Genomic DNA, 25,380 nt, shown 5'->3' with positions numbered 1-25,380 from the left:
TAGGCAGGGGGCACCTCATGAGCAAAGATGCTGAAGTAAGAAAATTCAAGGCAACATCAAGTGATTGCGGGAAGGGAAGGGTAAGGCCAGAAAGCAGATTTGAGGTCAATCGTGGCCAGTGTGGGTGGGGAGTGGAAGGGCATCTCGATGTCAGGCCCTGAGCACCCACTTTGTCCTGTGAATCAGAGAGAGCCCACTTTAAGTGAAACATTTTAGGACAAAGCAGTGTTAAAGGAAGCCGAATCTGGCAGGGTAAGCAGAAAGGAGGGAAAGGGAAAAGACTGGGGATTGTGAGCAGGGAGGCTACTGCAATGGTCCGAGTGTGCAGTGCAAAGGTAAGAATGAAAAGAAATGCAAGGGACAGTGGAAGGACAGAACGACAGGACTCAGTGACCAAGAGGATGTACAGTGGCTTCCTGGTCAACCAAAGATTCTGATTCCTAGTTACCCAGCACATTATCCGAACAGAGCTCTACCAGTAGACAGCATGGAGCAGAAGTTCTGAACGTGAGCTTGCACGTCAGAGAGCGAAGGGGTCCCTGCTATGCTACTGCTCCTAACCTATCTGTATTACCCTCAGCCGGTTTTGACCTCCCAGAGCTTTCCTCATTTGCAAAACAGGAATAAAAACAACATACTTCTCAGGGAGGAGGTGAGGACTGCATGAGAGAACAGTGAAAATAATGTAAAGCACCTGCAAAATGCTGGCCCCATAGGGAGGGAGCTCTCGGTCAACGCTGGGGGGAGGGGGAACCCATGCCCCCAAAGAGAAAACACTAAATAAGTAAATATCTGCACTCATGGTTTACCTGCACTCATAAATATCTCCTGAACATGGTTTGTTCATGTTTTCATGATTCAGAAGCTCTTTCCAGATCTTGCAGAACCACCAGCATCACCAATATCCGGCCACCACATTAAGCCCCGCAGAAGCACTGGTTGGCACATATTTGAGTCCAGTTAAAGACCAGCCAGCTCCGTGTATTGATTTGAGCCAGAAGGAGTGAGAGCCATGAGGAACAATCCCAGATTCTACTGATGGAACTGGACCATGAATTTGGGTACATTTCTCCCATATTTTTGTCAAGGACCCCATCATTTTCCTTCTCACCTCTCAAGCAATGCCGACTTCCCACACGCCTTTCCGGATTTCCTGTGACAGAGGTGCTGGAGATGCTCCCAGGGGCTGGTGTGTGTGGACTTCAAAGGCCTGTGGATACAGCCAGGGGCCGGCAGGGGTGGGCTGCAGGCAGGCCTGTCTGAAATGCTCATGCCACACCCTGAGAGCAGCAGAACCAGCAGCAGGGAGACCAATAAACCATCCCAGCTTTTGGAGCACTGTTATTTAGGCAACAAAAGTGCAGCCTGCAAAAGCAAATCAAGTGGGTCACTGGAGTTTGGAAATTATAGACGTGAGTCTTGGTCTGATCCACTTGCCATGACTTCAGAGTTCTGCTCACAGCTGATGTCTTATTGCAGGAAAAGCTACCCTTCAGCCAAACTGCAGTTAATTTTCAAAAATACCCAAATCCTCTGAGACAAATCTTTATGGGCCCAGAAAGAAAAAGACAGCATGCTGGGAAGCAGGGCATTGACCCCAGTCTGTCAAACTTCAAAGCCTGTGCCTTTTCCCAGTTTCCAAGGGAAACTCAGTATCGGCAGAAAATTATACAATGTGGGGCCATTCAAGTAATCCAGTCTGTGCCCCCATATCGCAAGGGAGACAACTGCTGCTCAGAGAAGCTGAATGATTTGTCTGAGATCACACAGCACATGCCAGTTTCTCCTGTGGAAATCAATAAAGTGGAAAGAGATCTGATTATATTAATTAGACTATTTCCTTATAATCAAATAGCAATTAATGTTTTCAAACATTTTTTGGCATCCATTGCCTCAGTTTGTCCATACTGTCCATGAAGTCTCTGTCACGGACATTAGCAGCTTTTCACAGAAGGTGAACCTGAGGCTCAGAGAGGTAAGTGGCTTACCCTAGGTCACAGAGCTAATGGGTGCCACGGCCAGGGCTAAGGCCAGTGTCCTTGAATTCTAAGCCAGTTGGCAAGTATTAACTGAATCCAATTCTATGCCCAGGCCTGTGCTTAGAGCAATTACAATGTTTGCACACTGCAAGCAGACACCGAGGAACAAAGAACAGGAGAGGCAACGTGTACTGACAGAGCCAATAAACCAGATGGAGAAACCTTAAATTATGATGCACTTACTAAATGTACTAAGAGATAAGTGTACGCTATCTTAGGCTATTTATCCTCTTCAATGCATCTTTCTCAAGCATTTCTATAAACTAAGTCCTAAAAAAAAAAAAAAGATAAAGCAGTCCTCTAGTTGTGAGGCTTCCAAAGACACTAGACAGCTCCTCCCACAGCCGACACTGAGCCCAGGCACACCTGCGGCAGGGGCGCGGGAGGTAGGCGGGAGAGACGTGGAGGATTATGACTCAGTTGGTCAGGAGGAACAATATGCTGGCCAAACAATCTGGGGACTGGGAATATTCTTTTCTCCAGAGTGATTAAAACCAGAAAAAATAATTAAAAAATGAATATGATTCATCTGGATTATAATAATACACAACGATAATTATTACTGAGTGCATACCATAATGTGCTAACACTGTGCTAAAAACTTTACATCCATTTATCTCATCTAATCCTCAAAACAACCTTTCAAGGAGGGTATTTTGACCCTAATTTTAGTGAGGAGGAAAAAGTGAAGCTCAGAGAGGTTAAGTAACTTGCCTAAGGTCACACAGCTGTAATGATGAGGTGAGCTTTTGCCCAAGGTCTGTTTCAACCCAAAATCCTAACTTTTATCCACATCTTATCCTCTATCAAGAAAGATAATTGACTAGAAGATGCCTCTCCATTTCTAGACCCCAAGTTTTTCTAAGAAGCAACCATCTTTGACGTGATACAGATAGGACATTATTCTCACAATGATGCCGAGACAACCAGCATCTAGAAATTTTGATTAACAAATATCTTTCTTTTTAATAAAAAAGTACTGTCATTTCAGATTATTCAAACTAACTTGAAAACAATTATATTGTTTATTTTATTTTAAAGGTTGAATTTGTAACAACCTTAGCACTACTTAAAAAACACATGTAGAGAGTCCTGGCCAGGTAGCTCAGTTGGTTGTAGCCTTGTACTGTACACCCAAAGGTTTCAGGTTCGATCCCCGCTCAGACATGTATGGGAGGCAATTAAACAATCTTATCTTATCTTTTCTTTTTCCTTTCCTTTCCTTTCCTTTCCTTTTCCTCCTCCCTCCCTCCCTTCCTCCTTCCCTCCCTCCCTCCCCTCCTTCCTCTCTCTCTCCCTCTCTGCCCCCTCCTTCCTAACTACCAAAATTTCGTATATCTGGCATCATGAGGTATATTAGGGCAGATTTGATTCTAGAAACCATGACTTTAAGGGAAGTTCACAAGTGCCAAGGGTAACTTAGAAGAAACCTGTTTGAGGAAGAAGTGGGTCATCAGAAGTTTTTGGTGACTGTCTCCAACCCTGTGGGGCAATGCCCCCACCCCAGCCTCACTTGGCCGATTAGGAGCCTCCTCTGTCTTCCTGGCTCCCGACTCCACCTGAGAGCTGGTGGAGGCTTAACTGACCCACTTAAGCTGACTTCAGTGATCATTCTAGCAGAAACCAGGCCGTCTACAGTGACTCTGAAGCATCTGAAAAACTCAGAAGAGTAGACAACTTGTCCAAATGAAGTCCATGTCCCTGGAAAAGAGAGAGAGAAAGAAAGGTGGTGAGTGAAAGTTTGGCTTTGTCGCTGCGCTTCGAGGGCAGCCACCATGTCCTGCAGCTGGTGCCAAGCACAGTCCCCGGGGCTCAGAGCAAGTAATCCATACACATGGGCCGAAAGAAGGAAAGAACGAAAGTTGGGCTCCTAGGGGGAAAACATAATTACACAAAACTAAAAATAAAAAAATAATAACACAGAAAAAAGGCTTTTGCTAAATTGAGTAATAAAGAAGTCTCGCTCTGGCTGGTGTAGCTCAGTGGATTGAGTGTGGGCTACAAACCAAAGCATCGCAGGTTCGATTCCTAGTCAGGGCACATGCCTGGGTTGCAGGCCACGGCCCCCAGCAACCACACATTGTTGTTTCTCTCTCTTTTTCTCCGTCCCTTCCCTCTCTAAAAATTAATAAATAAAATCTTAAAAAATAATAATTTATAAAAAAGAAGTCTCACATTTACAGGAAAAAAATAAGATGTCAACAGTAATATTAGTAGCAGTTAACACTTCGTGCCAGACACTGTTCTACTGCTTGGCTGTAAATTCCAAAAGGGCAAGGTCTCTGCCTCTTTCACTCACCTCTACCTACAAAGCATCTAATTCAGTGGGCATTCAGGATACTATGTTACAGCGAGTGAACAGATAAAACAGTCGTGAGTAAAGGGGGTTAAAAATAGCACTTAGCTAAAGTAAAAATATTTTTAAAGGGATGCTAATTATAAGATCATTTTTTTCTGACATTATAGAGCACCAAGTATGGACCAGGCATTGAAATTGGCCCTGAAAATAAAGAAGAGACAAGGTATCTTCTGAGATTGGTGATAGGGCACTCAAGACTAGGGCTTATTCAATGAAGCAACATCAAACCCTTGGTCTGGGCCAGGCACCCATCTGGGCACTAGGGTGGAAGCGGGCACGGGAAGGGGAGAGAAAGAGGAAAGTTCCCCTCCCTGCCCTCCAGGAGCTCACAGTGGGATAAGAAGGGTGTGTGTAAGCGATGCACACACAGGGTCACCTGAAGGAGGTCAGCACAGTTACACTCAGTACCAGACTTCAACCCAAGGAGAGCAATTATGGATCAGGGAGGTTACGGGATTCCAGCATTGGCTGGGAATTTTTCATGCCCCCATTCCCTGTATGTATACTTCTTTTAATGTTCTAGAACCTGGAAAAAGGGGTTCTTCCAACACACTGGTAAGTGCTAAGCCCACATGATCCTCAGTGCTGTGACAATTTGAAGATCAGATGACACAGTAAGATAATGAGGACAGAACTCAGACTCCAATTCTATAAAAGCATCCTCAGTATTTTGTGTTCTATTATCTCCAAAGCACTGTCAAAATTTAGACAAAGTTATTATTCAATAAATGGCAGCAACTCTTACTGCAGCAGTTGAGTCCAGAGCTGCAAACACCCACCCACGTCTCATCAGCTGCGTGGAGTACCCCACGGGAAGTCACAGGAGAGTTGGAGGGACTTGACACACGGCCCAGCTGCAGCCATCAACAGGCTCTGGCCAAGCCAGCTCCATGGGCAGCATGAGCCAGCTCCCAGGCACTCCCATCTACTGCACCCCTTGTCATATTCACCCTCTTTCAATTCTGCCTGGATTGGACCCACTACAATTCATTTTTGGGCCGAGTAACCAATGAGGTAAAGGGAATGGGGAGGGCTGAGATACGGTAGCGAGCAGCCGTGACCTAACCCAGCACATGGGGATTTGTGCAATTTAAAGCTCTAGACAGCTGTTTTGTGGCGACTGTGCCTACATGTGCTGTAGAAACGGTACAGCCCCGCATCGCCCCACTGGGTCAGGAAATACAGCTGGTGATAAAGCACTTGGGGAGGCGGGGGCAAGAGGGCAAGAAGGAAAGGGCTAGGAGCCCACTAGCTAGAGCAACTCCTTCCTTAGCCCCTTGACCAGCCTGTCAGTCACTGGGAGAAGAGCCTGATCTTTGTACCCACACCCTATGTGAGGCTCTGGTAATGACGAAAATGGACATGATTTTGAACTCCTGAAAGTTATCTTCAAATCTAGACACCTCAGATGATGCCCACCTTCCCCTTTACCTCTGATAGCTTTTTCATTATTTGGTGCTGAATGTGTTATGGAACATCCCAGCCCTGTAAGGTGTACAAGCCATAAGGGTGGCAGCGCAGAGCTGAAAAACCGGTCTGGCTCCAGTGACACACCCATTACACAACGTGATGAACGAAAGACCAGAAACAAATGCACGGATATTTCCTTGGGTTATATAATAATAACTGAAAAACACGTTTGATGGGAAAATAAGGGGGGAAAAAAGACTTTCGACCTGTCCCCTGGTCCTTCTTTCTTGGCTAGATTGCAAACATTCAAGTTTTCAATAGGTTTAAATATCTTTCTTTTACAGTCACACTGATTTTCAAGTCTACACACTAAATAGTGTTGAGTGGAACTGTTGCAGTTTGTTCGTTGTTTTCATTGCCTTTAGCCGAAAGGGTTAAGATTTCAAAACTATGTCACTTCACTCTGAATAGAGCCACTTTTCATCACAGTCAGGGATCTGGATTAAAATTGCACATGCTTCTATAAGACAGGACAATTATCATTAAAATAAGAATAACATATAATAATTTTTCTGTATTTTGTTATGCTGGGAGAGGGATTAGATGGTTAAGGGCTAGTCTAAGGCATCACCAATACTGCTTTTACAGGAACTTTCAGAGGCAGTGGAAGGGGATTTATAAACTGGGACCACGTAAACCTGGATTGTGATACTCTACAGCGAATTTGGCCATCTGAAATCTTTTCTGTGCCTCAGTTTTTCTTCTCTATAAAATGGGCACAACTATCCTGCAAAGGAAATAAGGATGAGCACCATAAGACACGTGGCTCTCAATAAAAAACTTAGGAATAAACACTTAGTTTCAAATCTTAGCATTGCCTCTTACCCTAAGACCTTGGGTTTGTTACTTAAAAATGTTCTGCTTCTCCTTCTGGATCATAGCCCCTTGGTGAACGTCTGTGCTGAGAATTAAATGAGATGCCATCTGAGCGGTGTCACCAGAGATGGCTGCTCCTTGCATTACCGCCTGCAAGTATTTGGCACTCAGACACCTGGGGCATGAATGACCCCGGAGACCACAGATTTGAGTGCATTAGTCACCACCTCTGAACACATCGGCTGCTTCTGAAAAGAGTCCCCTTAAAGAGAACCCCTGGGCTGTAAAAACTTAAGGCAGGCGGGGCCGAGCTAGCAGAAGCACTCCTGTAGGTGCAGGAGCGGGGCTGGGGGGAAGCCTGCACAACAATCTGTGAAACAGTGGCTAAAACAGAAGCATCAGCTGCCCACTTTTGTTGATGTATTCGCAGCCGCACCTTGCTCCAGAAAAGGTGTACGGGGGCTCAGTAAGAACCGGGGGCTCAGTAAGAACAGCTGTCAGTGGTGGGGGCCCGCCCTATGACCCTCGCTTTATTTTAAATCTAAGAGTTACAGGCATCACACCAAGAGCCAGCTTTCAGGTCCAAGCACTTTACTGAGCAACACTTGCCTGAAGCCCGGATGGCACCGCACGCACTCAGCTGGCAGCGAGGGGAGGCCAGAGACACCGTTAGGGGCAGTCACTCTGCGCGCCCTTAAATCGACTTTCGCCGGGGTAAGAGCCACCACTTTTCACCGGGACCTCTGGGCCTGCAGCCGGTCGCTGCAGCACGCGACCGTAGCCTCAGTATCACACCATTCCAGCCCTTTAATCGCATCCGGGAATATAAAATGTCCCGCGCGGCAAGCTAGCACGAGATGATTCACTGACACGCAGGTATGAAATGGGATTGGGGAATCCGCAGCCCTGGGTTTGCTGTAGTTTAGAGACGTGAGATTACAAAAGAGGAGGAAGCGCTCAAACCAAACAGTCGATAGATGGGCGCCCAGTTCTAGGTGCAGTTAGGCAATATATGTGGCCCCTCAACTCCAACACAGATCCCCAGGAAAGGGGAAACGAAAGTTTTAAGGCAGATGAAAGGGGAGCAAACCAACGAAGGCGAAAACAATCCAGGTACAGGCACGGTAGCGCTGCCAGCCAGGCTTCGGTCTCCCCGTCTGAAAAACGAAGCGCTTTGGGCTACAGTGTCTCCCAATCGTAATATTAATCTAGAACTCTATAATATTTCATGCTGAAGCTGCCCTAGGCTTGGAAACAGGAAAAAGGGAAAGCGAGGGAAGACGACAGGGAGGGGAACGGGAGGAGCGAGTGGGAGACCAGGAGAAGGAACGGTGGACACCCAGAACAAGCTCGGGGAGTGTTCAACCTTAATCCTCCTCTTCACACACCTGAGGTCTCACATCTCCGACAAGACCGCTACACCCATCTAGTGTGGTCACCAGTTGGCCAAGCCTCTCTCTCCACACACCAATTTCTTCTAGAAGCCATGGGGCAGATAGTGGACCGAAAATTAATTCTTGTGAGGGATGGAAGGGGGAATGGCTCTGGCTGGGGTCCGAAGAACAGGTGAGTGGATTTAGGGCTGGGCAGTGGATCGCAGAGGGACCACGTCCCTGCCCGCGCGTGTGCCCCGACAGGGCCAAACTTCATTCCCCAAATTTGAGCAAGAGGAGGGGGTACTTGCAAATTTTAAAAAAGTGGGGGGAAGTTGCTGAACTTTTCCCCCAACACCATCTCAAGAGGCGGGACCGGAGGGCGGCGCCCGCACACTGATTCGCGGGGTGTTCGGGTCTGGAGGCTCGGATTGGCGCGCTATGTCTGGGGCTGGGAAGAGTGGGCGTGGGGGAGGGGAGCGGCCCGCCCCGGCCGCGGGATCGGCTCGCGCGGGGAGCGGGTTAATTTCAAATCGGGGGCTGACTACTCCTGGACGGTCACGCTCCCTCTGCCCTCCTGCTGGCCTGCCAGTCCTGGGCTCCGCGTTTCCCTCTGGCACCCACCTCGGCGCGGCGTAAGGACAGACTGAAGGCCCGACTCGCGGGCTCCAGAGCCTGAGCGGGGAAGAGGTGCCAAGAAGTCCCCGCTCAGATTCCGCCCGCTCCAACTGCAAGGTGAACTGACAGGTCAGCGGGGCGCAGAGAGAAGCAGTGCCTGGCCAACCCAGCACTGGGAGAGAGCGAGGGAGGGGTACTGCAGCAGCAAGTAGCAGCAGCAGCTGCGGCTGGCCGTTTCCCGCCTCTCGCTCCGCTGGGGGCCGTGAAGGGAGGAGCTGAGCTCCCGCGCAGAGGGGAGGGGGCGAGCGAGGGGGAGGGGCTGGGATGCCTTGGTTCCGGTGCAGGTTTGCCCGCGCTCCAGCTCAGCAAAGCTAAGGGGCGGTGCCGGCCACGGTCCGGCTTTCCGCGCCAAATTTTTAAATCGAAGGCGGAAGGTCCGACCCGCCCGGCAGCCCCAACGAATCGCAGGCCTGTGGCTGGCTCTCTGATTGGCCAGGAATCGTTGCCCTGGAAACCTGGGGATGCTGTCCGGAAACTGTAGCGCGGGCTGCTGCGCGCCGACCAGGCATGGGGGAGGGGAAATTGACCAGGCTTTGGGGAAGCGCATTGAGGATGTGGCACCAACTGGACAGTATCTGGTTACCTTACCGAGCAAAGGCAATCAGTCTTCCAGGGTGGGGTCCAACATCGTGGTGTGAACTAGCTAACCGAATGACGAGCGCTTTGTAACTTTAGGGAAGTCTTTATTAAAAGTTTGAATCATAAGGCGTTCTTTAAATACCCAGATTAGGTTTGGAGTTTAAGGACTGAATTTGGAAGTTTCCTATGAAGCTCTTTCCCAAGACTTCACTGCTGAGCCTTATGCACGTGTGTGTCAGGGGGAAAATGCAGGCGCCTAAATGCAGACTTCTACTCCGATACTTAAGGTTGTGTCAGTTCAGCCGGAACCTGGGCTCGCGAGCTCAGTCTCAAAGCCTGATCTGTGACTTAGGTGGGTGCTTGTGCTTATTACAGTCCGTTCAGTGGGGTCCCGAGAATGGCCTGACTTCTCTAAAGGTGAGAAAGGGCTGTCATTGGAAAGTCTGTGGGTTGCTTGAAGTCTCATGGCAGTGGATCGGTTTGCTGAAAGAATTTGCCGGTGTTTGATATAGTTTCCTGCCCAAAGGGGCTATCTCTGGTCTGGAATAAAATATAAGTGCAGTTTTTCAGTTTTCGTTAGTCTGTTTCAGTAGCCTGTTGTGTTCATGAAGGAATTTTCAGCGGATCCCCTGCTTTTCTTTAATTTTTCGATTTCCTTTTTTCCTTAAGGATACTAAACTTTTAAACAATTGATTGGACTACTTGAATCATCAGGATATTGGGAGGAACTTCAGAATTTTTATTTTTTACGAAATTCTAAATGTATGAGAAATTTACAGGATGGAGAACGAAAAGGTACCTTTTTAACTTCAGTGTTCATCCTTGCAGTTTTAAATGCAATATCATCTTGATTTAACTCATAATTTTTTAATATCCAATCTCTTATTAATGCCACATCCCCTTCTAGTTAGCCTTTAAAAACCCAGAAGGAAGGGAAGTTTAATTTTTGAAGAGGGAGAGAGTTGCCCAGAGTTAATCTTTCTAGTTTTCAATAAAAGACTTGGTGGAAGTCTCAAAGAAATAAGCAGAAAAGTTATTTTTAAAAATAATAAAATTTGTTAGTCTCATTATGGTTTTTCTGAGAATTCTTGAACAAAAGGAATTCAAAAAAGGGCATTTGACATGATTTGAGATTAGATTTCTTTTTAAAGATAATTTTCTCCCAAATCCCCAGCTTCTTTAACTATGGGGGCTGCGAACACTGAGAGAAAAACAGTTTTGTAAAATTACAAAAGAATTGTCAGTGTCAGGGTGGGAGGGGGTGAATTGACTGGTGTTCAACTACTGTGAGGTTACCAAAAAAAGAAATATACAATTTTCCTACATGTTTTATATGTCAGTCATGTAAGAAAATTACTATTATTTGATAGCCTGAGGTAAAGGACAGCAGGCTTTAGAAAAAACCCATTCTTGGGTCAGCACCTCCCAGGTGCTCCTGCTCAGGAGCGTTTCCCATTGTATAACTCACAATGACTTCCATGTAACCTTATCGTAGTTGGGTTGAGGGTTGAAGTCCTGTGCCGCCTCCCAGCCTGGCCTCCCTCTTCTGCAGAATAGGACTATAGAACTTGGTGAAAATACAAATGGAAAAGCACTTGATAAATCTTGAGGAGTTACAGGCATACAAAATAGTCCCATTCATCTTTGTTTCTAAAGTCATTTGAGGAATTAGTGTGTCTTAATATTCTTTCACTTAATTGTCATTCCAAACATTTTCTTTAAAATAGACTGGAAGAGTGTGTGAAGTCCCCAGTAGCCAAAAGAAGAAACATGGTCTCCATTAATCCAATTTAAGAACTACTGTCAATTCACCCTCTTATGTCTCAGTGGCAGTCTGTGTGGAGTGCATCCCTCTGCTCCCGCTTCCCAGCTGCCAGGAAGTAGCTCTGGGACTTCGAGTAACTAATTTTACTTCTCCATCTGTAAAGTGAAGGACTAGATAGTCAAAGGGCAGCCTTTCCTGGTCAGAAACCCCACTGCTTGGCACTCTGGATTTTGCCAACAAATGTGACCACATTCTAGCCCTCACCCTCACCTCCAGGGCTCTCTGACTCTTCTACATCAATGGTGTTTTATTGAGCACCTACTGCATGCAAGCCATTGTGCTAGATGGATACACAGATGAATGGGACATGGCTTCTGCTATGGAGGCCTTTTCTCACTACAGTTTCTGAGTGAAAGTAACTCCTAGAAGTTTGGGATCATTTAAAATTATCACTTCTGTTAGGGGAAACTGAACGAAAGATACATAGAAACTCTCTATGCTATCTTTGCAACTTTTCCCTAGAGCTAAAATTATTTCAACATAAAAGTTAAAAAATAGAAGTTTTGATTGTCTTTAAATCTTTGAAATAGAAGGTGAAAAAAACTAAGTCCATGATTTGCTGCATAACTAAAAATGGGAAATTTAATTTTTAGAATGGACAAGTATCAATATAGTGACTAAAATAATCAACTCTACAACCTCATTAGGCATTCTTTTCCTTAGCAATATTTGATTTATTGTATAATTTCTGGAGTCAAAGGCTACCTGATAAATCCTGTTTTACAGTGAATTTAATTATTGTTTTAAACCAGGAAAATCTCTTTTCTGAGCCACATAAAAGGGGACAGATGAAAACACCTCTGAAAGAATCCACTGCAGCAAATACAGTGTTGACAGAGATCCAGTCTGATTTTGGTGCTTTAACCACACCCACCAAGCCCAAGGAAACCTCCCAGGGAGAACCCTGGACACCAACAGCCAACTTGAAAATGCTCATCAGTGCCGTGAGCCCCGAGATCCGCAACAGAGATCAGAAAAGGGGGCTGTCTGACAACAGGAATGGATTACCAGAGCCCAAAGACTGTTTACACGTAGGTTTGCGGAGGACTGGAGGGACCTGGGGGGAGGAGAATAGTAGCTGAATGGCAGCAGTATAGAGCATCGCCAGCCGCAGACTCTCAGCCTCCCTCAAAGTACCAGAAGGTTTGGACCCCATCCAATATAGCATGGAATTCTGAACCTTTGACTTCTTTTCAGTTCAAGCTTCCCTTTTAGATCCGCCAAGCAGTTTATACTGGTTCCCTACCTTTTTTCTCCCGCAAATTTTGCAGCTGTTGAAGTGAAGTGCTCATACCAGTGTTAGTTCTAGAGTGCAGAGGCCCCTAATAAATCTGTCAAACTTTACTTCAGAATAAGACATTATTTACTTCTTCCTTTGTAGGAACACTTATCAGGAGACGAATATGAGAAATCCCAACCGAGTCGAAAAGAGAAAAGTTTAGGATTGTTGTGTCATAAATTCTTAGCACGATATCCTAAGTATCCCAACCCTGCCGTGAATAATGACATCTGTCTTGACGAAGTAGCTGAGGAACTTAGTAAGTATGCAAACAGCTTACTGAAATGGTTAACAGTTGACGTGACTTCATGGACTCACTCCTTCAGACCCACACTCATCTAGCCAGTGTTTGTAGTGACACACACTAGGCCAGAGGGAATGAGAAATCTCTAAAGCCCTATTAATGTAAGAATAAAGGCATATAGTTTCCAATTTCAGTGAATCTTAAAACAAGCAAAAAAAATCACAGTGGAGATTGCTTCTGAGGGCATTTCAAAAATGCCCACAGCTTTAAAGGAAGGCAACATTGTTTTATGACTTGTTTCATAACAGCTCCACCTTGGAACTTCTCTCTGGGCTCTGTGCTGGAAGAGCTAGTCTGTGGGATGGTGTCTGCATGGTTTATGATGATCGTCCACTGCTGTACGGGAGCAAGGCTTTGGTGCTCCCTGCCACTCAGCATTATTCTGAGGGCCAGCACGTTTTCCAAGTGTTTAGCAAAATTACTGTGTCCCCCTGCCTCCTTTTATTCCTCTCTTTATAGATTCGAATCTAGTTATAAATAAAAAGAGCTCTATGGCAAACGTGGCTTACCTTTACAGTCATGAAAATATCATAAACTGTGAGGAGATATGCAGGGTATTTTCATATATATCTAATATGCCATAAAGTTTTGCCCTTCTAATACATGTTTAAGAATATGCAATTGAGATTCATCTATTCACATATACTCCATTGTAGCTATGTAGGATGTACTTTGTAATCCAGCAGGGGTCCTGAGCACCTACTATGTGCCAGGCAGTGTTGTAGCAGTTTGTGATCACATCAGTGCACAAAAAGGACAAATGCCTGTCTTGTGGGATCTACATTCTAGTGGGGACATTAGATAATATTCAAAGGACATAAGTTAGAAGGTAATACATGCTACAGAGAAAAAGAAAATGTAGACCAGGTTGAAGGAGGATCTACTGGGAGCGCTGAGGGCATGCTTCGCGATGTTAAATTAAGTGGTCAGGTCAGACCGCAGTTTGAGAAGGTGACCTCTGAGCAGAGACGAGAGAATCGAGGCAGAGAGCCATGAGACGTCTGGGAGAGGGATTCCAAGCAGAAGGAAGGACCCAGCACAGAGGCCCTTGGGCAAAGGCATGTCTGGCAGTTTCCAGGAACAGCGAGAAATCTGAGCACCTGGTACCTATCATATGACAGCTGTGTGTGTGTGTTGGGGAGTAACATAGTAAACAGGTTGTAAAGTGTGGCATTTAGAGTCGTAAAGACTTGGTTTTGCCTCTCACTGGCTCAGTGCCCTGGAGTGAGCTGGTTAGCCAGCCTGAGCCTCTATGTCCTCATCATGAAAGTGTGCAGGAAATAGCTATCTCACAAGCTTAGGCTGGAAATTTTTTAAAGCTGTATGGCATACAGTAGACCCTCAGTAAATGGCACCTCTAATTCATATTAATTAATTTGTACCCTTTGAGACCAGGAACATGTCTTTCTCATCTTCCCCTTTGCTGAGTATAAGTAAAGTTGTATCATCCAGAACCTACTGACACATAAGCCACGGGAGAAAAAGTTACTCAGTTCTGTACACATTGCACAATCTGATCCTAGTAACATGCAGTTGCTTATTCTCTGTAGATGTCGAGCGGCGACGCATTTATGACATCGTGAACGTCTTAGAGAGTTTGCACATGGTGAGCCGCCTCGCCAAAAACAGGTACACTTGGCATGGGCGACATAATCTCAACAAAACCCTGGGGACTTTGAAAAGCGTCGGGGAGGAAAACAAGTACGCCGAGCAGATCATGATGATCAAGAAGAAAGAATATGAACAAGAGTTTGACTTCAGCAGGAGTTACGGTATAGAGGATCACATCATCAAGGCAAGCGCTGAGCAAAACGGACACCCGGATATGTGTTTTGTCGAGCTCCCTGGAGTAGAATTTCGGGCAGGTGAGAGACAATAGCCAACGCTGGGGTCCAAAGAAAAGGCTCCTTAGGAAACTCTGCTCCGAAGCTACTGCTGCCTTTAACGTTCAGAAGCCGCAGTTGTCAACTCATCAGTTGGTAGTATTTTTAGCTTTGTTACTTTAGAAGTCACTTGTCCCTCGATGAATTTTAATTCATTAATCCTCATCCTTCTTCAAAGCTTCTGTAAACAGCCGCAAAGACAAGTCTCTGAGAGTGATGAGCCAGAAGTTTGTGATGCTGTTTTTGGTGTCGACGCCTCAGATAGTGAGCCTAGAAATTGCTGCCAAGATTTTAATTGGGGAGGACCATGTGGAAGATTTGGATAAAAGCAAGTTTAAAAGTAAGTGTCATGACTCCCTGGGCTTTGAGATCTACTCTTATTTAAACAATAAAATCTCAGTTACAAGCGGATTTCCAAATACAGTTGCTATATAAACAAATCTTCTGTAATTGTGCCTTTGTATCTTTACTTCTCCCCAGAAGCCATGATCATGGCTTTAATTAATGGGCAGGATTCAAACATATGTATGTAACTACTCCGGTTTGTCTGACACTTTGACCTATAAACTGTTCCGTAAAAGTTACCTCATTTGATACTGTAATACTGTCCTTATTTTACTAATACACAATCCGTAGTTGCCTGAAGTCTAAATGAGGAGTAAATTGTAAACTAGGACTGGAACCCTGGTTTCTGCTCTTTATACTCTCTCATATGTGCAAGGACAAATAACTTCTAAAATTGTCACCAGAAGTCACCTGCAGAACAGTTGGTTTGCCAGTTTGAAACAATGGCTGTAGCCAGAATAAATGCCCAAACTTGGAATGGGATTATAGGTTTGATCCCTGATGCAGAATCGTGTCCTCGCCTCTCAAACAGGCTTTGTAGGAACCTCCACAAAGAGACGTAGGTAGAGACAGGGTGTGGAAAGATGAGCTCAGCAGATGGGGGGTGGGGGGATGGTTCTGCTGCATACCCTCTCTCCTGGAGGTGTTAGCAAATCTCCAAGCAGGGAATGAGGCTAGCCTGAACATGGGACACTTTGGGGACCCAGCTGTACGGTGGAGGAAAGCCACCTCCAGCAACAGCAGAGGCTGTGGGAGCACCTGGGAGCTGTCACACACCCTTCCTGTCCCTGAAGAGCTGCACCAGTCCTATGAAAATACATTCAGACATCCCCAGGTTGGTAGTGTCTCTATCAAGACAAAAATAAGTGGAGAGAAAAACAATAATGCTGGCAATTGGCTTGGGAGATGTGTAATTTCAGAAAACACGTCCCGCTACTACTGATGGGCTGCCTGCTTTTCTGAGTCACCAGCCAGTTTTCCACTCTCCGTTTCCCTGGTTAGTCACAGCCTTGGCAACCATCCCTGGAACTGGAGCTGTGTAATTTGCTAAACCTCCGGGGAACTCAGGACCTTCTGGCATGACTATGGAGAAGGGGCTCAATTTATAATTTGGGACGATCAAGCTGGAAGTAAAAGCAGACTTTCTAACAAAACTTTTTAAGATACCTAAGCCCTGTAGAATTAGTAAATCCATGCTTTGCATATTACATAATGACAGTATAACTAACAGTTTACAAGTTTTGATGGTCTATAAAACTTTCCATGCTTGTGATAGTAAATAGATCTTACTGTTATAAAGTATCACAAGCAGGAAAGCAATGCATTTATCATTGATGCTTTCTTTTAAAATTCTTCTGAATCCTCATTAGAAGATGCCTAGCAGTAGTGGCTTTCTGTAAAAAAAAAAAAAACAACTGTAATATATAGTTTCTGATAGGGTGACCTCAGTAAGTCATTTTTCCTTTTCTGACATGTGCTTTTGTCATTTCACAAGTCAGTACCAGGAGTAACTGAGCCTTTTCAGTATTTAAAACTTTGTTTTAATTACAGCAGTATCACTAGTGTAACTCTAAAAGATTCACATTTTTTCTCTCTGACACTGATGTTTCGGATGGCTCTTTGAATATAGAAGTCCTTATGAAGCAGAGTCCTTTGATCTTTCATTATTCCATTAACTGGTATATAATCTTTTCTCCCCCAGCAAAAATTAGGAGGTTGTATGATATAGCTAATGTTCTGAGTAGCCTGGATCTTATCAAGAAAGTTCACATTAATGAAGAAAGAGGTCGAAAACCAGCCTTTAAATGGACAGGCCCAGACATCAGTCCTAATCCCAGTGGTATGTATTTGTTTTCTTAAATTCTTGGCTTCATTGTTTTTGAATTAATGCATATTTAGAGATATTCTCCCTTCCCCTTCCTACCCACACCCCCACCTGGAAGGAATACATACAAGTGATTGAAAAGACAGAGATGAGTACCAATAGGGAAAGTTGGCTTCCGGCTCCATCAGCAACCCAAAGTTCATAACCACCTCCCATACGGTACCCAGGAGGTAGAATCTGTATATGGAAGGACTTGAAAAAGTCGAAAGCATCACATAACATGAGATACTGTTGCTGCCATTATTATGCTTCCCAGTGACTATAACAGCTTATGCACATTGAGGATATGAAATGAATTCATTCCAGTGTCCATATTCTAGTCCCCTCTGTCTCACCTCTGGGATTCTGACATTTTGCATTCCACCAAAGCTCCCGCACAGGAGTGTTGCAAAGTGGCAAGAACATGGGCCATGGGGGCAGAGGGAGACTTAGTTTCCAGACTCGGCTCCGGCACTTACTAGCTGTGTGGCCTTGGGCACGTTACTTCTCCAAGGCTGGGTTTCCTCACCTGTAAAACAGGAAGAACCACGGCGCCTTTGTGAGGTTGCTGTGATTTGGGATGTGATCTCAGAGAGAAGTCCTTTGGCACGGGAATTCGGGGTGCAGGCTCTGAGGCCACAGTGATGGAATTCACATCCCAGGCCTACAGCCCACTAGCTGAGAGCCCGTGGTTCACTTGGTTAATGTCTCTGAAATGGGGACGCATTTCTTCAGAAGAACTTCCCTGGCAGAGGTGTTGAAAGTGTCTTAGTGTGTTCAGGCTGCTGTCACAGAATACCATAAACTGAGTGACTTACAAACAACAGAAACTTCTTTCTCACAGTTTTGGAGGCTGGGAAGTCCAAGATCAAGGCACCTGTATATTCAGTGCCTGGTGAGCACCTGTGCTCTAGACAGCCTTCTTCTTGTTGCAACCTCACGTGGCAGAAGGGGACCTCTGTGGGGTCTAATCTGTTCAAGAAGGCTTTGCCCTCATGACCTTAGCACCTCCCAAAGGCCCACTTTCTAATATTATATATATTGAGCATTAGATTTCACATACGAATTTTGGGGAGGGCACAAATATTCAGTCTACAGCAGTGAGGGTCACCATATTTCATCAAATCAAGACTCCACTGATTATAAGATGCACAACTTTTTATATATCAATAAGAAAAAAAACCACTGACAATTACACTGCAGCACACCACTGGTTATAAGTTACCATGGGTTTTAGAAATGCTAAACGTGAAATTTTGTCTCAGAATTCATTTAATGAGATAAACAAGGTTTCGTGTAGACAAAAGTCGTTAAAACAGTGTCTGGCACGGGACCGGTCCTCTGTTGCCTCTTTGTGCCTAAGGTCATTGTAGAGCTGCGCTTTGACTCGCCAGGTCCCAAAGGAAGACGAGTGCCGTGCCCTTCTCTCTTTCAGGTCTCAGCCCCGTCGTTCCCTTCTCCCCCTCAGACTGGGAGGGAGGGCAGCCTGCAAAAGAAAACTGCGCCAAAAACCTCTTTTCCACACATGGAAAGCCAAGCTTTACTCGACACCCATCTCTTATCAAACTGGTAAAGAGCATCGAAAGTGACCGGAGGAAGATAAATTCGGCTCCCAGTAGCCCTATCAAGACCAACAAAGGTGTGTTTTCAATCACGTCAGGGCTCTGCTCGGAAGAATTCCTTGTTACCTGATTTATTTTTAAGCCTACTTGCTTCTGACGGTGCTTGTGAGAGAACTGTTTCCCTATCCATATGCCTACCTAACCCCACCCAGGGTTATGTGTGAATTAAAGGATAAAAAGTCATTCGTGGGGTTTTTCATTTAATTGCTGTGTGATTGCGGGGGAGGTGCATGTTTTCGGTTCCTTGGGCTTCAGTGATATGTCATCTGCGTGAGCATTTATTCTTTTGCTTTGACCAGCCCCCACCCCCGACCTTTCTATTTTACCAGCTGAGACTTCGCAGAATCCTGTGCCCTTCCCGAGCAAAATGGCTCAGCTTGCAGCTATTTGCAAAATGCAGTTAGAAGAGCAATCAAGGTAGGTTGTTGGCAGGGCTCTTTACTAACAGGATGAATTACCTTTAGTTGCATCACTAGGATTCTTTATTTTATGTAAGAACGGGCACTAGCCTTGGAAACTGGTGAGATAATCTTTTCTTTAACTCACGTGCAATTATTACAGAGACTATCTGCTAGTTTCATAAAAGCTGGGCTTCAATCTGGGACTCTATAAAGTGGTAGAATGTTTTAGAGAATGTGTGCTTATTTTAGAGCATCTTAGAAAATACGTCCTGTTTTAAATCTTGTCTTTTAGTGAACCCAGAAAGAAAACAAAACTACAGCTGGCAAGATCCAGGCACTGCCAGCCAGGGGCCCCCCTGGACTTCCCAGTGAATGCTGAGCTGGAGCTGACAGCACCGGCCCTCCTCCAGCCCCTGGGCGTGGTCCCCCTGATCCCCAACACACTATCCTCGGCAGTGCCCGTGATCCTGCCTCCAGTTACTCCGGGCCCATCCTATGCCATCTACTTGCAGCCCCCCCAAGCCCAAACCATGACGCCGCCCCAAGGCCTGAGCCCAACAGTCTGCCCTAACCCCTCTTCTAAAGCTACGAGATCAAAAGACTGCCCGGGTGCCACCACCGAGAAGGAGGCCAACGAGGCCGCAGAGCCCAGTGCCTCCACCAGGCCCGGGAGTCTGTTGCCGATGCCGGAGAGACAAGGTGAGCAGAACCAGGACAGAGAACCTGCAGGAGAAAGAGGCTCAAAGAGGGCGAGCACGGTCCAGGACACTGGTTCCAAAAAGAAATCCAAAGAGGACCTAAAAGGACATGAAAATGTCTCCACAGTAAGTACACCCTTTTACTACATGAAGCTTCAGGAACTCCCCAATTGATTAAAGGAGGATTTGGGGGCTTGTGAAATTCACCAGGGCGAAGAGCAGTCCCTCAGAAGACAGGGAACTGTTTTTTTAGCATCCATAATCCAAACAAGGTCCCCCAGACAGCTAATCCCCCTGCCGGGATGACAGCAGGGACATTTTTAACCTTTGGAGGAAGGGATTATTTGCTCTCTTTTTAAAGCACCACGGGTGGCTGTCCTTAAGTCCATTACTCTACCACATACCGGAATGCAAACACCTGTCATGAAAGTCTTAAATAATTTACAAGCAGATGTAACCCCAAATAAATGGATGGACACACAGGGCTCCGGTGACTCGGCTTTCTGAGTCATTACCTAATATTTGTTCGATGTCATGCAACTGGCATCTGTTGCCTAAAAGATAAATTGTCCCCCCTCCTTTTACTTTCTAAAATTTAAACCAAAATTTCTATGCTGTGTGAATAGAAACATCTTGTCCTGGCCAATCATAGCTATATTTGACAGGACACTCTGGTTTCTAGGGAGTGGGGTGTTCCAGATCATTTTTTTTCTAGGTGGAGTTTATCAAGAAGGAATTAACATTTATTGGATGCCTACCCACACACCAGATGTCAGAAGGATTAGGCACTTTTACATACATTGTCTCGTTTTCCTCCCTTAGGATAATTATATGTGAAAGCCATGATCACCACCAAATGTGGAGGTGGAAGTTAATCTCTTATTTTGTCCCTGCTGTTAACTTCAGTTATTTCATTTCTCTACATCCTGTTTTCCCACATCTCTGAAGAATTTGTTCCACCAGGGTTTCCCAATCATCTCCTGGGCGTAAAGCACTGTGCCCTGGACCAAGTCAAAGCCAGCACCTGCCTTTGGCAATGGTTGCTTTTGAGTACTTGCCCCAGGGCCGTGTTGCGGTTTCTGTGAGGCCAGGTGAATTTGCTACGTGGTGATACACACAAAGGGGTTGTGATTCTTTTAAGGCTCCATATAAGATGTGGGGTGTTATCTGTAACTGTTGTTATTAAGGAAGCTTTAGAGTTTGTCGAGTCTTCCCTTAGGATGGCCTCATGGTAACCATTCAAAATATCTACCTTAGTGCAGTATCATTTTGCATTTAATATCCATGCTAGGGGAAAAATTATAAGGCTTTACACTGATTGGATTTTCTGGGAGGTCCATCATCTCTTCAGGCCAGTGGGGTAATTTAATAATGGTCTCCTGTTGCTCGCTTAGATATTCAGGATTAGGGTTTTCAGTGGATAGATTTTCCATGCCCCCTCCTTCTTTTTTCATCTCAGTGACTTCAGTTTAACCATTTTTTTTTAGCATGAACTGAGCAGAACAAAGAAAGTGTGTTAGTTTGTGTGTTAGTTCATTCGGTGAACATTTACGGAGAGGCTACAGGTGTGAGAGTGCAGAGAAGACAGTGTACAAATAACACGAACATGTCAGGGAGTGAAGAACGAGAACTATAATGAAAACCAGATAGGCTGTGGAGGAGGGTGGAAGGGGGCTGATGCAGCCTAGATGAGGTAACATGCAAGTTGAAATATGTCAAATTCATCCATCCTGCTAATTTAACAGTTCTCGAGTAAATAAAAAAAAAGGAATTGTCATTATAGGTTAAAGGATGTTGTGATGAATGTAGTTTGTAGAAAATGGAAAAATAATACTTATTAGAGTACTACAGGTTTTGCTGAAGAATTGAATTAAACCACCAACCAGAATAACTTGTACCACAAGGAAGCAGGATTAACAATAGCAAAGAGGATTTGTAAAATCCCTAAATTCACTCATTAAAAATTTCTATTCCTGCAGCTTTCAAGGAACCTTCCAGTAAAGATTATGAACAGTGCTAAGCAACTAAGAAACAAAATGTAAAGTCTGTGGTACACTTTTAGCAGTGTGGATTCTAGATTTAATGGTTCCCAAGGAAAAGACAGGACCTGTTAACCGCTGCATCGAAGTGTAGGCTGTTGTCTTAACAATGTCCAGAAGAAAGATCTGGAGGGAGATAGAAGGAGGGCCCCCAGTTTCACAAGAGCTGCATTTAGTTTTTGCCAGTCCTGCTCATGGTAGGGCAGAAGCAGACTTTCTGGGCGGTTCAGCCACCCCTGGCTTTCTCTGTTTGGTACAATCCAGTGATCTAGCTGTGGAGAGAGGAAACACGCAGCCCAGCATTCTGGCCGTTTCCATGGGGTCTATAACTTTATTGCCTAAAGCTTTTGCTCTAGGATAGTTGGGTCCGCTAATGTGAATTAATCAGTTCTCTTTTTTTACCTGTAGTTTGTGAATTCTGGGGCCATGCCCTTCAGTTTATAGAAGTGTGTTTGCTTGGTGTCGTTAAAACCTAAAGTATTAGAAACAAATCTGTGGTTGTGTCACTCCTTTGTTCTAAGTCAGGGGTCTGTAAACATCTTTCTGTAGAGGACCACATAGTAAATATTTTTGCTTTGCAGACCATATGGTCTCCGTTGTGCCTGTTCGACTCTGCCATTGTAAAAAACCGACAGGGAAGCAGCCACAGACGCTACATAAAGGAATGGGCACAGCTGTGTTCCAGTGCAGTGACGTTTACACAAACAGGCAGGAGGCTGCATTTTGGCCCATGGCTTGGCAACCCCCTACTCTCCATCAACATTTCTTAAAATGTTTTCCTTGAATTCCGATACTACCAAAAATACAGTTACCAGGTGGCCTGGGGAGCACTACATGCCGGACACCCCCTTGGAGAGTTACAATGCATGCCACTCTTAGACCCTCAGAGATTCTCTAATTAAAATGCCATTTTCCTTTGTTGGATTCAGCATTTCCCAAACATATCTGAGCAGGATTTGAGCAGTGCCTGCTTGCATCCCATGAAGCTAGGGTCCCTCGGAATACTCTTTGGGAATTACCATTCTATGTAATTCAAGATCAGTAGTAACACAGCGGCACTGTTGTGGTGTCCCACGGCACCCGTGTGATGCTGACGGTCAGCACCACCGCGCAGCAAGCAGTCCAAAAGCAGGATGTAGGATGCCAGTGTGCAGGGAGTCTGCTGGGGGACTCCTCTACACAGGCTCAGTGGTAGTTTTAGCACACTTCCTAAGACCGCAGAGGGCATTTAGAAACACATGGTCTGTATCACTCAGGACAGGTGTTGGAATGGGAGGGAGGTACCTGCCCCCAGCCTGTGTCGTTGGGAGGGGTTAGTCTAATGAGACAATCCCCAAGGTATATTAGTCCTGAAGAGGCAGGTGCCATTTTTCTTCCAGTATTTGTGTGTAAAATAAACCCCTCCCCCTTATTTTCTAGACTTTGTTCCCATCAGGATACCTAATCCCTCTCGCCCAGTGCTCACCCCTGGGGTCAGAGTCTATTTTGCATAGTAAAGAAAACTCAGGGACGCTTTCTCCAAACCACAGGATCTACAGCTCCCCAATCGCAGGTGAGTGTAAGGAGATGCCCTTCCAACATGTGGCAGTCTCAAGTTCACTTAAGCCCCGTAAGCTTCTCAGACAAATGCCTGTGTTTTGAAGATATTTTCCTCCCTTTTATTTCCAGGTGTTATTCCAGTGACATCATCTGAACTCGCAGCTGTTAATTTTCCCTCTTTTCATGTAACGCCTCTGAAGCTAATGGTCTCCCCAACTTCCATGGCGGCCGTACCTGTGGGGAACAGCCCGGCTCTCACTTCGAGCCACCCCATTCCCGTCCAGAACCCGAGCTCAGCCGTTGTCAACTTTACCCTGCAGCACTTGGGGCTCATCTCCCCTGGTGTGCAGGTGTCTGCCAGCCCTGGCCCCAGAACTGTCCCCATGTCTCCAAGATTAGAGGCTGTGAGTGTCATACCAGAAAATACAGGCTCTCAGCAAGGATGGGCCACCAGGTACGACTCTCCGGTCCTGGGCCAGAACCAACCGAACGGACAATCCATTGCTGTGACGGGGGCACAACAGGTGAGAGTTTTTTCATTTAACTTATTTTTTTTCCTTGGGTTATTCAGTCTCAAATGTCAGTGTCATGGGAGACTTGCTTTTGCTGTTCTTCTCTGGAGAGGGAAAGGATGGGAGAGTGAGGAGAGTGAAGGCCTACCTCCTCTCCAAACCTGGGAAGAGTGTGCAGGCAGTTTGTATTACTGAGTCCCCAGGAGCTTTTTTTCTTGCCTTAACAAAGAATACCTGAGAATGTAAAACTCATCCAGGCTCACCTAGCCGATTCCACAGTTATGCTGGACCCACATGGGCCACGTCCTTCCAGTCCAGCCTTCGAACGATGCCCGAGCATACCTGTCTGGGTCTGACTTCTTTTTCTCCGTTCCTCTCTTTCCAATCAGCCTGTTCCGGTCACGCCTAAAGGGTCACAGTTAGTGGCTGAAAGTTTCTTCCGTACCCCAGGCGGACCAGTGAAATCAGTGGGCTCCTTCTGCATGGATTTTGATGGTGCTAATAAAACCTCCGAAGGAACTCTGTTTGTCCCACAGCGAAAACTGGAAGTCTCCACAGAGGATGTCCATTAATTGCCAAATTCAGCTTCATTTAATTTTCTAAAGAATTGCTTCATAGAGAAGGTGTATTCAGACTGGTTTGGAGAATACATTCTCTGAAGATACTATAAATATGTTGAGGATTTTCTTAATTGCAAAACAGAATTGTTTTTACACACACACATGCACACACACACATACACACACATATATATTTGTATTAAACTAAATTCATTCATCAGTCCTAAAAAATAAAAGTAAAATGTTAAACTAAGGTATAATACCTTCTAGGGGGGAAAGAATGAATTGTTTCACCTGTGCCTATACTATGCCATTATGCAAAGTAACTGTATTAAAGTTTACATCTCTTTGAATGAATATGTGACATGCCTAACACAGCATTCTCTTAAACTTTGCACAAAGAAAAAGCTGTGATTTATAATGTATTTTTAAATAGGACAGCTGGAGCTATATTTTTTGTAATTTTAATGTTTTTGTTGCAGTATGTCTTTTTGTAAAGTTTGCAACAATCTTCAATCAAGTCTATGGAAAAATTATTTATAAAATGTATTTTTAATCATAAATTGTTGAAATTAAAACTTTTCTAATATGTATTTAACATTTTCACTTGGCCAGTGAGGGCACCACTGGGAGAAATGAAAATTTATCTGACTAAACTCCAAGGCAAATTCTTGGTACGGAGAATACATCCTGGGTTCCCTGAGATATGCAAAGTTTACAAAATGTTCCTACCTTCTGCTTCTCTTTTGATCTTCCATATGGCCCCATTTTTACAGAAGTGAAAAGGGCTTCCAGTCACTGTTGCTTGGCCACAGCCGCGCAGCTAAATTCCGCGTGCTTTTCTTCACACCCTGGGAGATTAGAAATGAGAGGAGGAACCAGGTTGGTCCCACCAGCGTCTTCCCGAGGCCTCCTGCTGTCTACAGAGGAGGGGCTGCAGATACAGTCCTCTCTCCACACTTTCCGAATGGCCCAGCTCCAGGAATGGGAAAGCAGCAATAAGGTTTCTGATTCCCCCCACCCTCCAGAAACTACACCAAACCCCATGAGCTCCAAGACACGAGCTACAGTGTATGTTGAGTGTGCATCTCCTTGACCCCACTTTGCTATGGGATGAACTGCATCTGGAGAATTGACATGTATCCTCCCTGGTCAGGGTCTTAAAGGATCATCATTGTATCTATTTGATATGTGT

The 25,380-nt window shown here is 45.2% G+C and overlaps 1 protein-coding gene across 4 annotated transcripts; it reads left to right on the top strand.

Annotated features, from left to right (window-relative positions):
* Positions 1-8,548: 8,548 nt before the first annotated feature.
* E2F8 (E2F transcription factor 8) lies at positions 8,549-24,705 on the top strand. Of its 4 annotated transcripts, none has more exons than XM_045825441.1 (13): positions 8,549-8,792; positions 9,984-10,109; positions 11,892-12,170; positions 12,521-12,677; positions 14,273-14,587; positions 14,784-14,945; positions 16,653-16,790; positions 18,250-18,453; positions 18,766-18,853; positions 19,130-19,661; positions 22,994-23,126; positions 23,243-23,637; positions 24,015-24,705. In XM_045825441.1, the coding sequence occupies exons 2-13, from the start codon at positions 10,095-10,097 to the stop codon at positions 24,195-24,197; spliced, it is 2,601 nt and encodes an 866-aa protein (XP_045681397.1). In that variant the 5' UTR covers positions 8,549-8,792; positions 9,984-10,094; the 3' UTR covers positions 24,198-24,705. The 4 variants fall into 4 exon arrangements, with proteins under 4 accessions (XP_045681397.1, XP_045681399.1, XP_045681401.1 ...); XM_045825443.1 differs by having other exon boundaries at positions 8,549-8,804; XM_045825445.1 differs by lacking the exon at positions 8,549-8,792 and adding an exon at positions 9,553-9,666.
* Positions 24,706-25,380: the final 675 nt, after the last annotated feature.

Source organism: Phyllostomus hastatus, unplaced genomic scaffold (genome assembly GCF_019186645.2).
Source record: "Phyllostomus hastatus isolate PE091 unplaced genomic scaffold, TTU_PhHast_1.1 phas_scaffold_585, whole genome shotgun sequence".
Lineage (NCBI taxonomy): Eukaryota > Metazoa > Chordata > Mammalia > Chiroptera > Phyllostomidae > Phyllostomus > Phyllostomus hastatus.
The sequence above is the reverse complement of the archived record's forward strand: the minus strand, read 5'-3'. Positions and strand labels throughout refer to the sequence as shown.

Bases quoted from the DNA above. Each gene is read 5' to 3' on its own strand.
- E2F8 (XM_045825441.1), top strand. The intron at 12,678-14,272 runs GTAAGTATGCAA...TATTCTCTGTAG, and splicing joins CGAAGTAGCTGAGGAACTTA to ATGTCGAGCGGCGACGCATT. The intron at 16,791-18,249 runs GTATGTATTTGT...TCTCTCTTTCAG, and splicing joins CATCAGTCCTAATCCCAGTG to GTCTCAGCCCCGTCGTTCCC.